Source organism: Colossoma macropomum, unplaced genomic scaffold, assembly GCF_904425465.1.
Source record: "Colossoma macropomum unplaced genomic scaffold, Colossoma_macropomum, whole genome shotgun sequence".
NCBI classification, from domain to species: Eukaryota; Metazoa; Chordata; class Actinopteri; order Characiformes; family Serrasalmidae; genus Colossoma; species Colossoma macropomum.
In genome coordinates, this window is record NW_023494794.1 from 26557284 (window position 1) to 26572395 (window position 15112).

At 40.5% G+C, this 15112-nt stretch overlaps 1 protein-coding gene across 4 annotated transcripts in view; it reads left to right on the plus strand.

Annotated features, from left to right (window-relative positions):
* Positions 1-1831: 1831 nt before the first annotated feature.
* fubp3 (far upstream element (FUSE) binding protein 3) overlaps positions 1832-15112 on the plus strand; it is a 50349-nt gene continuing 37068 nt past the window's right edge. For all 4 annotated transcript variants that reach the window (XM_036580708.1, XM_036580710.1, XM_036580709.1 and 1 more), the window contains exon 1: positions 1832-2064. In XM_036580708.1, the coding sequence (XP_036436601.1) occupies positions 1969-2064 (96 nt within the window). In that variant the 5' untranslated portion in view covers positions 1832-1968. The remainder of the gene's footprint in view (positions 2065-15112) is intronic.

Genomic DNA, 15112 nt, shown 5'->3' on the forward strand with positions numbered 1-15112 from the left:
ACCACGTCAGTGATACTGCAGTGCTGAGAATGATCCACCACCCAAATAGTACCTGCTCTGTGAGGGTCCATGGGGGTCCTGACCACTGAAGAACAGGGTAAAAGGGGGCTAACAAAGTATGCAGAGAAACAGATGGACTACAGTCTGTAACTGTAGAACTACAAAGTGCACCTATATAGTAAGTGGAGCTGATAAAATGGACAATGAGTGTAGAAACAAGGAGGTGGTCAGAATGTCATGCCTGATCTGTGTATATTGTTAGTTTGAATTTTCTTCATTTGATATATGGTGATAAATGCCAAACACATTTACCTTTCAATTACAAGTCAAAACAGCCATTATGTACAAGATATTCATTTTTGGGAAATATTTCTTACAAGATTAAGTATAAGATAAAAAAAGGGGTGGAGACACTAAATACTGAAAAAACTGATATCATATTTACTTATTGAGACTTCTGTTATTTTCTGCTAAATATGTTTTCTAGTTCTTGTACTTAATGGCTGCTGCCACGGGAAATGAAATAAATTAAGGGTGGAGAAAAAGATATAGGCATTTAGTATGTCATAATAATGAGAACGTCTTCCATAATTATGACTTAGTATCTCAGAATAATGAGAAAGCATCTCATAATTATGATTTGCTATAACTTGCATAATATTGAGATTCTATTTCACAATTATGTGAAAGTCATAATTATGAGATACTAAGCCGTAAGTATGAGATGCTAAGTCATCATGAGAAAGTGTCATAATTAGGTGATACTAAGTCAGAATTATGACATAGTAAGTCATAATTATGAGATACTAAGTCATAATTATGACACAATGAGTCATTATGAGATACTAGGTCATAATTATGAGAGTAAATCATAACTACAAGAAAGTAAGTCATAATTATGAGATACTAAATCAAAATTATGACAGTAATTCATTATAAAGAGATACTAAGTCATAATTACGACATAGTAAGTCATAATTATGACATATTAAGTCATTATGAGATACTAGATCATAATTATGAGAGGGTAAATTATATAATTATGAGCGGGTAAATCATAACTACAAGAAAGTAAGTCATAATTATGAGACACTAAGTCATAACTATGACATAGTAAGTCATTATAAAGAGATACTAAGTCATAATTACGACATAGTAAGTCATAATTATGAGATACTAAGTCATAATTATGAGAGGGTAAGTCATTATTATGGGATACTAAGACATAATTATGACACATTCATTCTTATGAGATTTTAAGGCATAATTTTGAGATATTAAGTCATAATTATAAGACAATAAGTCATAATTGTGAGAGGGTAAGTCAGTATTATGAGATACTAAGCCATAATTATGATAAATTCATTATTATGAGGTGTTAAGGCATAATTATAAGACACTAGGTCATAATTATGAGTGGATAAATCATAACTACAATAAAATAAGTCATAATCATGAGATACTAAGTCATAACTGTGACACAGTAAGTCATTATAAAGAGATACTAAGTCATAATTACGACATAGTAAGTCATAATTATGACATACTAAGTCAAAATTATAGAAAACTTTTTATTTTTTTTCCAGTGGCAGAAACTGGTTTCCGTAGGATCGTGTGTTTAGAAACATCGAAAAACAATATTTCCTTTTTTTCGTAGACGCTGATATTTCTGCTTCTGCGTTCCTCCAACTAACGCACGAAACTCTCGAACGACCTTAGCAAGATGGCTCCGTTTCCGGCTACCGTACGAGACCTGAAAGTCCCCTATTAAACTACACCACGGCGGGTAGGTGTTCCTCTCGCGATATTTCCGAGCGAGCAAGTGCGAGAGGTTTCTGATTCCGGGGTCGGTGTGTGTGTGTGTTTTCGTACTCGTCTCCCTCCGTTCGCCACTGTGTGTGTGTGTGTGAGAGTGTGTGTAGTTTTTTTTATTTTTTTCTGCCTCGGTAGGGGAGGAGGAGGAGGAGGATGATGATGGCGGAGCTGGTGCAGGGACAGGCCTCGGTGGCTCAGCCTGGGATGAAGGGAGAGGGCTTCGCAGACGCGCTCCACCGAGCCAGACAGGTAAAAACTCGCTCAGCGCCGGTAAAGCGGAGCCGCGGCTCGGGCAGCCGGAGGCGGGCGCGCACACGGGGAGTCCGGGGCTTTTATTTCGGAAGAAACGCAAGTTACTTTTTAAAAAAAATGCCCCAGCACAACTCCCAGCCCTCCCTCTCTCTCTCTCTCTCTCTCCCCGGCAGCAAACACACTCCCGTGCTGCGCGCATACGGGGCGAACGAACACGCTACGCGTACAGCGAGCAATGTGACACATACCGAGTTAGCCAACATGCTACGAAAAGGCACGTTCACGAACACGCAGCAGCTCTCCAGTGTGCTCGTATAGAGCTGGTTAACACGATGCTGAAGTTAGCTTCCTCTTCGAATCCCCCCGTTCCACCTTAAACGTTCCACCAACATGTAACTGCTGCAACGTTTAAGGTGGAACGGGGGAAGCTGCGTTTATGCTCACGCAGCCGCTCCATACGTGCTTTTTATCGTGCATACAGAAGCTAAACTCGCCCGCTGACACTTGTAACTGCTGGCAGCTCCCAAATGTGGACGGTCCTGTGCGAAGCTAACATGCTAACTCCCCACACGGGCAGCTCCGAATGTGTTTAACGGTGCATGGCAATGTGGGCCAGATTAAGCCAACGTGTGCGAGAAGTCGCCACAAGTCCGAACTTCGCTTCCGAACGAGTCGGCGTGGCCGTCCCGTCAACTTTCCGTCGAAGTTCGGCGCCTGGAAGCAAACTAAACCCGAACTCGCCCCACAGCAGGCAACCTGTTGTTTGTGAAGAGCGGCGAAGTTTTCGGGCTAACGCTGCTTAGCGGATAAGCTAACCAGCGCTAACTCTGCTTGGCTGCGTGGCCTAGTTAGTGTTAGGTTAGTTTCCGCACAGCCGAGCTTCGTCGGTTTGTCGCCTTTCCAGCGCCAAACTTTGGCCAAAAAACACACTTCCCAGCTTTAAAAGTTCACTTTAGCTCGTTTAATCTTGGCAGCCTTCGCTGTCGTGCCGGAGTTAACGTTAACAGTTACTTTCGTCCAACGTTTGCGAACGTTAGCCAGGTTAGCTAACATGTTTACATCGTCGTTCTGGGTCCAAACGAGTCGTTTTGAGCGTCGTGTTAATGTTTGAAGGGGTTATAACGCGTTAAAAGCTCCGAATATCGACGGTTATGAAGGAGTGTGAGGGCCTTCTGAAATGTGAGCCAGCGCCGATTAGCCCAGCGTAACGTTAGCAGGCCACCGAAGTTGACTTAAGTAAGGGCTGATAAGTTTAAAGCAGGGTTTAAAAAGTAGGACGCCAGCGTGTCGAGTGAGGGCGAAGAGACTTAAGTTGCTTGACAGCCATTTCGCCGTGCTGTGGGCAAACGGAGTTGCCATTAAAGTTAAGTTGGGTTAACTGGGGGGGAAAAAAAAGCATGTGCTCGTTTGCACGGTGCTTTAGGCTGAAGCTGAAGGCCTTACAGAGAAGTTAAGCAAGCTCTGCATATAAATATCTGCCTCTGATAGCAGAGTTGCTATTAGTAGCTGTTTAAAAATAATATATAATAATAATAATAGTTCAAAATCGCCCTGTGCAGTTGAAGCCACCGCTCAGCCATATTTGCCCATGTGGACAGGCAGGCTTGTTGCTGAAATTTGCCCTCACTGTATGCAGCAAGAAGCAACCAGGCTTCTTATCTTCAAGCCTTTTAGACCTGGTTTAAAGCTGACTTTCACCACTTTTTCAGGATTTCTCAATAATTCAGTCCCTGAGGTGTAAAGAGTCATTCGGAGTGGTTTGAGGTGAAAAGGTTGATTGGAGAAATGTAATGACTTGGATATCTTAACAGTGGAACCAGGGGTCGCCGTGTCTACGACACAACTATAGCCTTTTTGATTACTATCCCAGACCAGCTGTGAACCCACAAGTGTCTTGAGGTTTTATGTGTAGCCTTGGTGATGGCTAAATAGTGATACATCGGAGGAAATAAGTTTTATTTGTGGGCTGTTTTACCTTACGATGCCCTGCGTGAACCCCTCCGCCATGAATGAGTTAAAATAAATGGATTAAAATACAGTTTAAACCAAGATTTTATCACTAAACTTTTATAAAAGACTGTTTCAGGTATCAGGCAGGATATATTTAACCGTTTCATGTAGTAACTTTCTGTGGAAAAAGATTGCAGAACCGTTCGGACGTCTGGTTCCTATCACCACCACTGTAAAGAAATCTGACCTGGCCAGTTTCTCTAGAATGGAGCATTTCACCCCAAACCACTCTGAATGACTTCGTTTACATCTCAACCATTTAATTGTGTAGACCTTTTATTTGAAAAGTTGCGGCGTTCCCCTTTAAGAATGCCTTTCCTTTGTTGCGTTTTCGCCTTTAGGGCGAAAAACATTGAAGACACAAAGTTAAGGCAGCTCTTTACAGACATTTGTACCTTGAAAAGGAGGTGATTTGGTGCTGTTACTGTTTGAGTGCACTAGTTTCAGAGTTTTTCACTTGTGAAAATGCAGGGCCGATAGCCAATTCAGACACTGAGGTGTAAACAGGCGAAGGGTTTTGTGTGAAGACGGATAGAGAGAGACTTAACAACCCTTGATTTCTTTACAGGGTGATGATAGGAGCCAGGGTATTACTACACACATACACACACAGCCATTTTATTTACTGTTCAAAACGACCAGTGAACCTACTGGTTTTCGAAGTATTTATTTTTAATTTTGATGATGGTAACAGTGGTAAATCTGAAGAAATCAGCTCTTTTTATGGTCTGTTTTGCATTTAAGTGCTCTGCATGTACCTCTCCACCGTGAATGTATTTTAAAAATGTGTGAAAACATTGTGCGTTTACATGCGCTCAATAATCCGATCATAATCGGATTTCTGTAGTTATCCGATTATTCAAATGGTCATGTAAACACCATACTCCGATATTGAAATCCGATAAATAAATCTGAAAAAGAGAGCTGGGTTTTAGGTCAATAATCAGAGTTCTCAGTGTGTGAGACTCTTACTCTGATTTCTTTCGGATTTCTTAGTTTGCGCATGTGTGAGGACAAGTGGCTGTACCAAATATAAGCAGGCAGCGTCGCTGTAAGGGCAGCAAAACACTTCGAGAGGCGCTAAAACCAAACACGAATTCAGGTTTTAAATATTCTTCGTCTTCTAGATGATGTATGTTCATATTTCCAGGTAAAGTGTTGTTAAAAGTAGTTTGAGTTTTACGTTATATTTACGTCACGTCGTCTTCTGTGAGTTTATTGGCTGGTTGCAAAGGAGAAATCTGATTGCTGTCTGACTCATGTAGACCTGTGGTTTCCCCATTATCTGATTACCCAAGAGCGTGTAAACGTGTTGATTGGATTACTGACAAAATCAGATTTTCTGCAGTTATCGGATTTTTAAGTGCATGTGAACACACTCAGTGTCTCGGGCGTCGTAACCATTTCACATATATCCTGAGGTCGTTTTAAGCAGCGTTAAATTTTCAGACGTCTGGTTCCAGTCACTGCTACTGTGACCAGATCAGACTTGATTAGTTTCTCTAGAAATGGTGCATTCCACATCACACCTCCCCAAATATGTCGACGTTTTGAATAACTGGTAGAATTCCCGTTTAAAGAAATGTAAGACTTGGTTTCATTGCAAACTTTTAGGCATGCTAGATGGTTTTTGCTTTTAATGTAACTGGCCTTTGTTGCGAAGCACAAAAGGCCATGCAGGTTTGCTTTTTGGCTCAAAGAAAGGCTGAGCACTGCAGAGGCATCCTGTCAAACCTACCTTTGTACAAGTGCTTGCATAACATGAAAAACCAGAAGTGTACCAGGCCAGCGAAGGCCTCTTTCACCGCTGTGTATAAGGGTGGGCGACATCATACCTGAAGGCATTTTCATCATACCTGATATGTCACATACATATAGTTTGTCTATATGGGGTTTGTCTATATAGAGGTTTGGACGTTGGAACGTACAAAATAAGCCAGTAAAACAGCACTGCTATATTTAATACAGGCTACAGGAAACTATGTAGGGGTGTGTGTGTGTGTGTGTGTGTGTGTGTGTGTGTGTGTTTCTCCTCCCCAGTGTTCGCAGAAATCATTTAGGAAGGAACTAGAAGGAAAATCAAACTGTTAAAATCTATGAATAAAATAATGAGCTGTCTTCCAATCAGCTACTTGTTGCTATGGAGTTTTTATTTTTATTTTCTATTTATTTTTTACTGACCCTTATGAGTCCCACAATGGGGAATTTTCACGTCCGTATTCAACCCATCCATGCAGTGAAACACCACTAGTGAACACACACACTAGGGGGCAGTGAGCACACTTGCCCGGAGCGGTGGGCAGCCCTATCCGCGGCACCCGGTGAGCAGTTGGGGGTTAGGTGCCTTGCTCAAGGGCACCTCACTCACATGCTGTCGGCTCAAGGGATGGAACCGGCGACCTTCCGGTCACAAGGCTGGTTCCCTAACCTCCAGCCCACGACTGCCCCCCCATATAGTGTATATAGGCCCATATATTATATAGTGTATATACACTGGTGGTAGTTGTTTACAGGCTCTCTATAATCTCTCTATGGTCTATATCTGTTTACGATCCATGCAGTTGTTCAGTGTTTTAGAGCTGTCGATGGTGTATGGAGTGTATCGTGGTGTAATCATCATCAGATTGCCGACCCCTGGCTGTGCTCTTATTATTCCTCCATTAGAATAGTTTATTAAAGTCCCACATGAGGCTTATTATTATTTTTATCCGGGCCGTTGCGTGTTGCTAGTCTTTTGGGAAGGCTAAAAGAAGCCTTGGTTCAAAACAGTTTGGCAGCCTCCATGTTAGCCCCATGGGGTCAAACATGATTTTGTTATGACAGTGTCTGGAACAGTCATGAGAAATTTTGGTCTAAAAGTGGGAATCTAGACTTTTTAAGATGAGAACAAACTGAATGTGAAAGTGATTGGCCAATCCAATGCCTCGACAAGGCGGAGCTCAAAGGCTGCGTTCACATTACCAGGCTGAAGTGGCGCAGATCCGATTTTTTGCTCTCATGTGATGTTTTCAGAGCTGTGTGGACACAAATCTGATCTTTTCAAATCTGACCTGAGCCACTTTCATATGTGGTCCTAGATCAGATACGTATCCGATTTGTGGTCATGCGTCCTTAATGTGACGCTCAGATCGGAATTCATGTGCTTTTTTTTCCACTGCGTGTGACCATCATTCAGCGTTACCATGGCAGCAGCGCCAAACACAAGTTAAAGCCTGTAAACGGTGGAAAAGCAGCTCATCTCACCTTTTTCTCCTTCGTCTCGCTCTAATAATGAAGCTGAGAGCTGATCAGAGTTAATTATCTCCTCAGCGAAGCTCGTTCTGCTCGTTAGTTTGTGCTGATGATGAACGTGATTCGTTCACGTGACGTTACTGAGTAGGATGAGCTCATGAGGGTCATTTCAGGATGTTTCAGATTTGAATCACTTAACTAAACGAGTGTGAACCATCGTGTCAGAGAGATCGGATTTGAGCAAAAAATCTCGTGTAGAGAACCACTTAGTGTAGACGTTACCATGACAACCAGCATCACATGGGGTCCAGTCAGAGTGAGACGAGCAGCAGTGAGCAGCGCTTGTGTTCTTAATCACTTTAAAATGATGTCAGACTCAGGAAAACGTCCTTCACACGTCCTTGTTAAAGAAGGCCGAGAGGAAGACGTCGTGTTCTGAGACACTAAACTTTCACTATGACGCGACGAACATGATCAGAACGGACTTAAACTTTCCGATAGGGAATGTAATCAGATACAGACGTTTACACGGATATTATTCTTCTATTTAACGCCTCGATCAGTCAGATAGAAACTGTGTTCTGAACTGCCTCAATTGGACTAGTCTGTTCTGATTGAGGTGTTTACATGGACGTATTCAATTCTGATTGAGCTACTAGTCGGATTATTAACGGATTATTAGGCCGCGTGTGAACGACGAGGCTGTCACTAGCACAGAGAATACAGTACATGCAGTAATGTGTACGTCTTGCGAGAGAAAAACAGCTAATGTTATCGATTTGTTAGCCTAGACTTGCGTTTTTTGGCGTATTGTTGATTGCATGCCGGACGTCGAGTAGTGGAATTTGGGCACCGTTTTACCTTTGCTTGTGGCAGAATTGCCACAATCCAGTTTAACAGCTTGTCCCCAGACGTGTATCCTTGGTGCAGGATCACGTCGGGCCCTTTGAAGCTACGTCAGTGTAAGAAGATACGCTATAGTGGTTGGTAAAAATGGATTCAAGTTGCTCAGTGAACAACAAGAGCTTGAAAATAAACCTGTTCGATGTCCCAAATGGCTTTGGTATGGTAAAATACTTTTACGAATTATTTGAAAAGCTTTGGTTATTTTTGGCTTACTCTGTTTTGCGTGGACGGCATTCCTGTTCCTGCAGTTTTTCTACACTGTAAAGTTTTTTTGTTCGTTTTTAGTCTCTGGAGCGGCTTTGTGAAGAGCCCCAGAGGTTTTTTTCCCTTGTCAGAAAAGACTTGACCTCTTTTGGATCTTGTTACCACTCTCTAAAAAGCATGGTGCTACCAGGTGTGCTTCTGCTACTGTAGGGCTCCCACTGTTGAATATATTAGTAATCGAGTGATCAACGGATCTTTTCTGAGGATTATTTGAATAATCAGAATAAAAAAAGTGAACAAGTAACAAATCCTGCAGAGAACTGAACGATTAGAAAATGTACTGGAAAAAGATAAATGAAGACCTTAACCTTTTCAACTCCTTGAGACCACCGGTGGTTCCAAAAACGCACTTCGTCATATTCTTCATAACTTTCATATTTCATAAGCTACATTCTAAAGGTGGGGGTCGTATGAGAGCTGTAACTGTCTTCTTTCCAGTCAAATAGATGGGTGATGTAATTTTAAACGCTTATAATAAAAGAAGCTGAACCTTTTTCTACTGAAAGTCGACCCATTTTTCCACAAATCTGGGCTGTAAACTATAAACAGATGGCGTCTCTTCAGTGATCTGCTCTGTAAAAATTATTTTAATAAAATAATACAAAGATCGTCTAAGATTTTTGACTTTCAGCAGTAAATTGTAAGCATATAGCAATATGTGTGATCATAAAACACACGTTCTGTTAATTTAAGGGGAGCTTTTACAAAAAATAAATAAATAAAATAAAAATGTACATTTATTTCATGCAGTTACTGAATAATTTGCCTCACGATTTGATCATGTATATTCAGATGGACAAGCCAAAATAGACCCTGGAGAATGAGAGGTAAAAAAGTTAGGAGGATGTGAAGAAAATGCAATATCATGAAAATTAGGCAATAATCCTTAGAGTCATGATGTTTTGCGTACGGTACTGTGTGAAAGTTTTAGCCGCCTGATAAAAATATTTAAAAGCTGTTTGTGGGCAAAACGTGTTTTTGCTCAGGAAAGCATTAATAAAGGAATAAAACAAATTAAATTAATACCTAAAGAATAATATTTATGTATGTCAGTGTTTATTAAACTGTTTCCATTTTCAAAGCTTTCCTTAAGGAAGTCCAGTATTATTTGTACGTAACTTACAGTACCTGGTTTGGCTAATCAGTACATTATTAAATCAAATCCGCGGTGCTAAATTTGAACACATCCATGTGTTGGACTGAGGAGAAATCTTTGTTCTTCAGACTAAGCCTACGTTCACATTACCAGGCTGAAGTGGCACAAATCAGATTTTTTGCCCTAACTTGACTCAGATCTGATGTTTTCAGGGCTGTGTGGACACAAATCTGATCTTTTCAGATCTGACCTGAGCCACTTTGGCTACATTCACATTACAAGCCTTGTTGCTCAAATCCGATTTTTGCTCAAATCCAATCTCTGACACGATGGTTCACACTCGTTTAGGTAAGCGATTCAAATCTGTCATTAATGTGACGAACCGGCGTCCTGAAATGACCCTCATGAGCTCATCCTACTCAGTAACGTCACATGAATGAATCACTGCATCATCAGCACAAACTAACGAGCAGAACGAGCTTCGCTGAGAAGATCATTAACTCTGATCAGCTCTCAGCTTCATTATTAGAGCGAGACGAAGGAGAAAAAGGTGAGATGAGCTGCTTTTCCACCGTTTACAGGCTTTAACTTCTGTCCGGCGCTGCTGCCATGGTAACGCTGAATGATGACACGCAGTGAAAAAAAGCACATGAATTCCGATCTGAGCATCACATTAAGGTCACATTGCCACGAATCAGATACGTATCCGATCTAGGACCATATGAAAGTGGCTCAGGTTGGATTTGAAAAGATCTGAAAACATCAGATCTGAGTCACATTAGGGTGAAAAATCTGATTTGTGCCACTTCAGCCTGGTAAAGTGAACATAGCCTTTCATATGTGGTCCTAGATTGGATACGTATCTGATTCGTGGCCATGCGACCTTAATGTGGATGCCCCCCAGATACACCACTTTCGCGCCATTATCAGCATTACATATAATAGCTCGGAGGACACAAGTGGGTTCGCTGGTGTAAATAACATTGTAGTCATGGCAACGCCTGGTTCCTATCGCCACCACTGTAAAGACACAATTTTAAAGTTTCTCTACAGTGAAGTGTTTCACAGCAAAGCGTGCTGAACGTTTGAATGACCCTCTGAATCTGAACAGCTGCAGAAACGTTGAATCCTCCTTTGTTATTGTGTATTAATGTGACCCGCCGGCTGATTCTGGCCTAATTTAAAAGAAGATATCAGGAAAAATATCGCTCAATAATCAATACTTTAACCAATACCCATCGCTGATCAGGCCTGCCTTACGAGGCTGGAAGTTAGTCTACAGTCCAATTTGCAAACTTTCAATATCAATAGCTGATCAATATCTAAAGCCACTTTCAAGAGCACCAGTTGTGTCCCTCTCTTTCTCTCCCTCCCTTTCTCTTTTTTCCCTTTTCTTTCTCTTTTTCTGTTTCTTTCTTTCTTCCTTTTCTTTCTCTCTCTCTCTCTTTCTCTTTTTCTCTGTCTTTTTATTTCTCTCTTTCTTTTTTTTCTTTCCCTTTCTTTCTCTTTCTCTCTCTTTTTCTGTCTCATTTTATCTCTTTTCTTTTTCTTATTCATTCTTTCTTTCTCTTACTCTTTCTCTCTTTTTCTTTCTCTTTTTCTCTCTCTATTCCTTTCTTTTTCTCTCTCTTCTTTCTCTTCTTTCTCTCTTCCTCTTTTTCTCTCTTTTTATTTCTCTTTTTATTTCTCTCTTTTTCTTTTCTTTTCTCTTTTCTTTCTGTCTTTCTCCCTATTTTTCTCTCATTTTATCTCTATCTGTCTCTTCTCTTTCTTATTCATTCTTTCTTTCTCTTACTCTTTCTCTTTCTTTTTCTTTTTCTCTCTCTTCCTTTCTTTTTCTTTTTTTTCTTTCCCTCCTTTTTTCTTTGCTTCTTTCTTTTTCTTTCTCTTTTTCTTTCTCTCGCTTTCTTTGTCTTTCTTTCTTTCTTTCTTTCTTTCTTTCTTATTCTCTCTCTCTCTCTCGACCCCTGTGGGTTTTTGTCCACAGTGCTCTGTTGCTGCTGCTGCCGTTTCCTCGCGAGCCTGTTGGTTCCTGGAGGTCTGCTCGGTGGAGCTGGCTGGTCAGGGCCGTTCGCACATTTAGCTTTTATCAACGCCGCCGGGAGAAAATAGAACTGGGCCCGAGTCCAGGATCATGCCCCGATTTTACAGCGCATATGGAAAACAACATCTCTGAACACAGCGTGTCTGCTGGTTTACATAAGGAGTGCCCCAAGGCCTCATTTATTTGTCAGTTTGTAGTTGGAAGCTCCAGTCAGGTGCTATCTTTGTGTATTGCGCCGTCAAGTGCCAATGTTTGGTGCGGTACATGAAGTCGTTACATAAGCTCTAACACACAGGCAGCACTTCATGCTGTTCTTCTTTTGAAGCGCAACAGGTTTTCACAAGGCTGTTTAACGCTGTCACAGTCCAGTGTGATTATGCAACGGTGTCGATTATGAAAATGTGTTTTAAACAAGCTCTGCTGTGTGTTACGCTCAAAGGACTTCGCTTTAATTACCCTGGAAAAGGACAAATCGGACATAAGTCATGTCGCAGAAACTGTGAGCGAGCACTTTCACTGGTCACGCCTAACTAGGCCGTTTGAATAGGGCCGTATGATACTGCTTGTATTGTGATTATCGCTGCTGTCGGAAGAAAACCTTGTGTCTGCATTTTTGTTTGTTTTTGACATAGTTTGAAAATGCCTGTTGCTCTTTACATTGTGTGTAAATTTCATAAAGAACGGACCAAAACAAACGGCCCGAAGTGGGGGTGGGGGTGGGGGGGGGGTTCTGGTTCCATTGACTTACATTAAAAGTAGAGTAGGTTTTTTCCTTCTCCTGTAAAGTTACCATGTTGGAGATAAGAGGCTTTCAGTAACACTTTCTATGAAGGTTATGTCTAGAACCCGTGAACACATTCATAATACATTATAATGTGTTCATAAGGCATCATAAGCATGGCTATAAATATTTATAAAAATGCTTTGCACGTTATAGACATGCTTATTGTGCATTGAGTTGTTAACACAATGCATTATAAGTACTGATCATAAATTATACGAGCTCATAAGTCGTATTTGTCCGCTCTAAGTAAAGTGAAGCGTACTGTACTAAAGCCTCCTTCAGTGTTAAGAGTGAGGCTTCAAGTTGAAGTATTTACTGAAGGAGTTACTGAAACAGTAAAACATTCACAGTAAAGCACATTACAGGCTTCAAATGACAGAGTTTAAACTAGAGCTGCCATCAGTGTTTTACCCAATGTGGGAAAGGTAATGTTCACCACCGTTAGCTTGGTATTTGTCTTTACTTTACGCTCTCCAAGCTGGGACTGACTTCTTTGGCACTAATAATATAACACATTAACACTACTTATAATGCATTATGCTAACAATTCTTAATATATAATAAAAATAGCTATAAAGTGTAATTCAGTCTAATTCAATTTTATAAGTATTTATCACTGTTTATAATGCCTCATGAATGCATTATAACATGTTATGAATGTGTTTATAGATGCTTAAAAACGTCACATTCGTAGAAAGTGTTACCAGGTTTTCTTCTGACAACACTAATATGCAGTAATATTGCTTTATAGAGTTGCAGTATATTAATGCATTGGTGGGTGAATCTGTTAGGAAAAACATTATTTTGACCAGGATTATTTTACTTTTGTTCAATCAATATCTTGATTTCTCCAAAGCTAGAGATTAAATTGCGATTGTATTGCCAAAATGCATCCACATTTTGAAAAATGCGATTATTTTGCTTTGTGTTGCGGTCGCTGTGTGCTTTCTTGCAGTATAGAAAAGTGCATCGGTGAATCTATAATGGGACATGGCTTGTCTGCATTATTAGTTCAAATAGTTTATTTTTGTACTATTAGGTCAATACCTTGGATCATCTTTTGAAAGAAGAGGCCAGACCATAATTTTCCCTTTTGCAAACAAAATAATGTTGCTTCACAGTAAAATAAAAGCGTTAACAAATGACGTTTTCCAACAAAAAGAGAGTAATAGGCTCCCTTGTTGCTAGAAATAGACTATCTGTATTGTCTACGATGTGTGGATTGCCTGGAAACGAGTGAATTCGTCTCAGGCCAAGACTGTTTGATAGTTCATCTAAAAAATACCTAAAGCATAACATGAGAGGGGCCGTTTTTTGTGTTTTTGCTGTGTTGTCTTTTCCCCTGGTGTCCACTTAAAGCGTTTTAATTACAGCCCCAATTCCAAAAAAGTTGGGATGCTGTGCAAAATGTAAATAAAATCAAATGTTTGAATCATTTAAAACCTATATGTCATTGAAAGTAGTACAAAGACAACATATCAAATGTTAAAACTGGAGAAATCTCTGTATGCAAGGGACAAATAGCATTCGCTGGCCGTGATCTTTGGGCCCTCAGATGGCACTGCGTTAAAAACAGACATGATTCTGTAGTGGAAATCACTGCATGGGCTCAGAAACACTTCTAAAAACTGTCTGTGAAAACAGTTTGGTGCTGCATCCACAAAATGCTGATTAAAACTCTTAAACGCAATGATGAAACCATATATAAACAGGATCCAGCAATGCTGCCACCTTCTCTGGGCCCAAGCTCATTTAAAATGGACTGAGGGAAAGTGGAGAAGTATTCATGCTGGTATGGGGGGCATTATTGCACATGACATGGGTGACATGCACATCTGTGAAGACACCATTAATGCTGAATGTTATATACAGTTTTTGGCAACATATGCTGCCATCCAGACGACGTCTTTTTCAGGGAAGGCCTTGATTATTTCAGCAAGACAATGTAAAACCACATTCTGCATGTATTACAGCAGCATTGCTCCATAGTAAGAGTCCGGGTGCTAAACTGACCTGTCTGCAGTCCAGACCTGTCACCACTGAAAACATTTGTAGGGTTATAAAATGAAAAATACAACAAAAGAGACCCCGAACTGATGAGCAGCTAAAATCCTATGGATGGGGAAACATTCCACTTTCAAAACTACAGCAGTGTCTCCTCAGTTCCCAAACGCTTACAGAGTGTTGTTAAGAGAAGAGGTGATGAAACACAGTGGTAAACAGGCCCCCGTCCCAACTTTTTTGGAGCGTGTTGTTGGCATCAAATTCAAAATGGGCATATTTTCCAAAAAACAGTAAAAATTCTCAGTTTCAACATTTGATATGTTGTCTTTGTACTAGTATCAATGATATATAGGGTTTAAATGATTTGCACATCATTGCATTTTGTTTTTTATTTACATTTTGCACAACATCCCAACTTTTTTGGAAATGATTTGTACTAAAAACTTATAATTTTTTCCAGTCCATTCATTCCTTGGTTTTATAGGTTGTTTTTTTACGTTTGGCCGTCCTGTCTTGTACCTCATTCTTAAAGCGGTCTGAGCTGAAGCTCTCTAAGTTGATTGTGAAGAAAGCAGGGCTGAACTGTGGCTGAAAAGGCAGGTGAATGTAAATGTGTTTGTTTTGGTGACATCCAAAAAAACAAGCCATTGAAAACTGTCTGTTTATGCCGTTTCCACGCTGTGGAAAAGTTGTTTACATACATCAA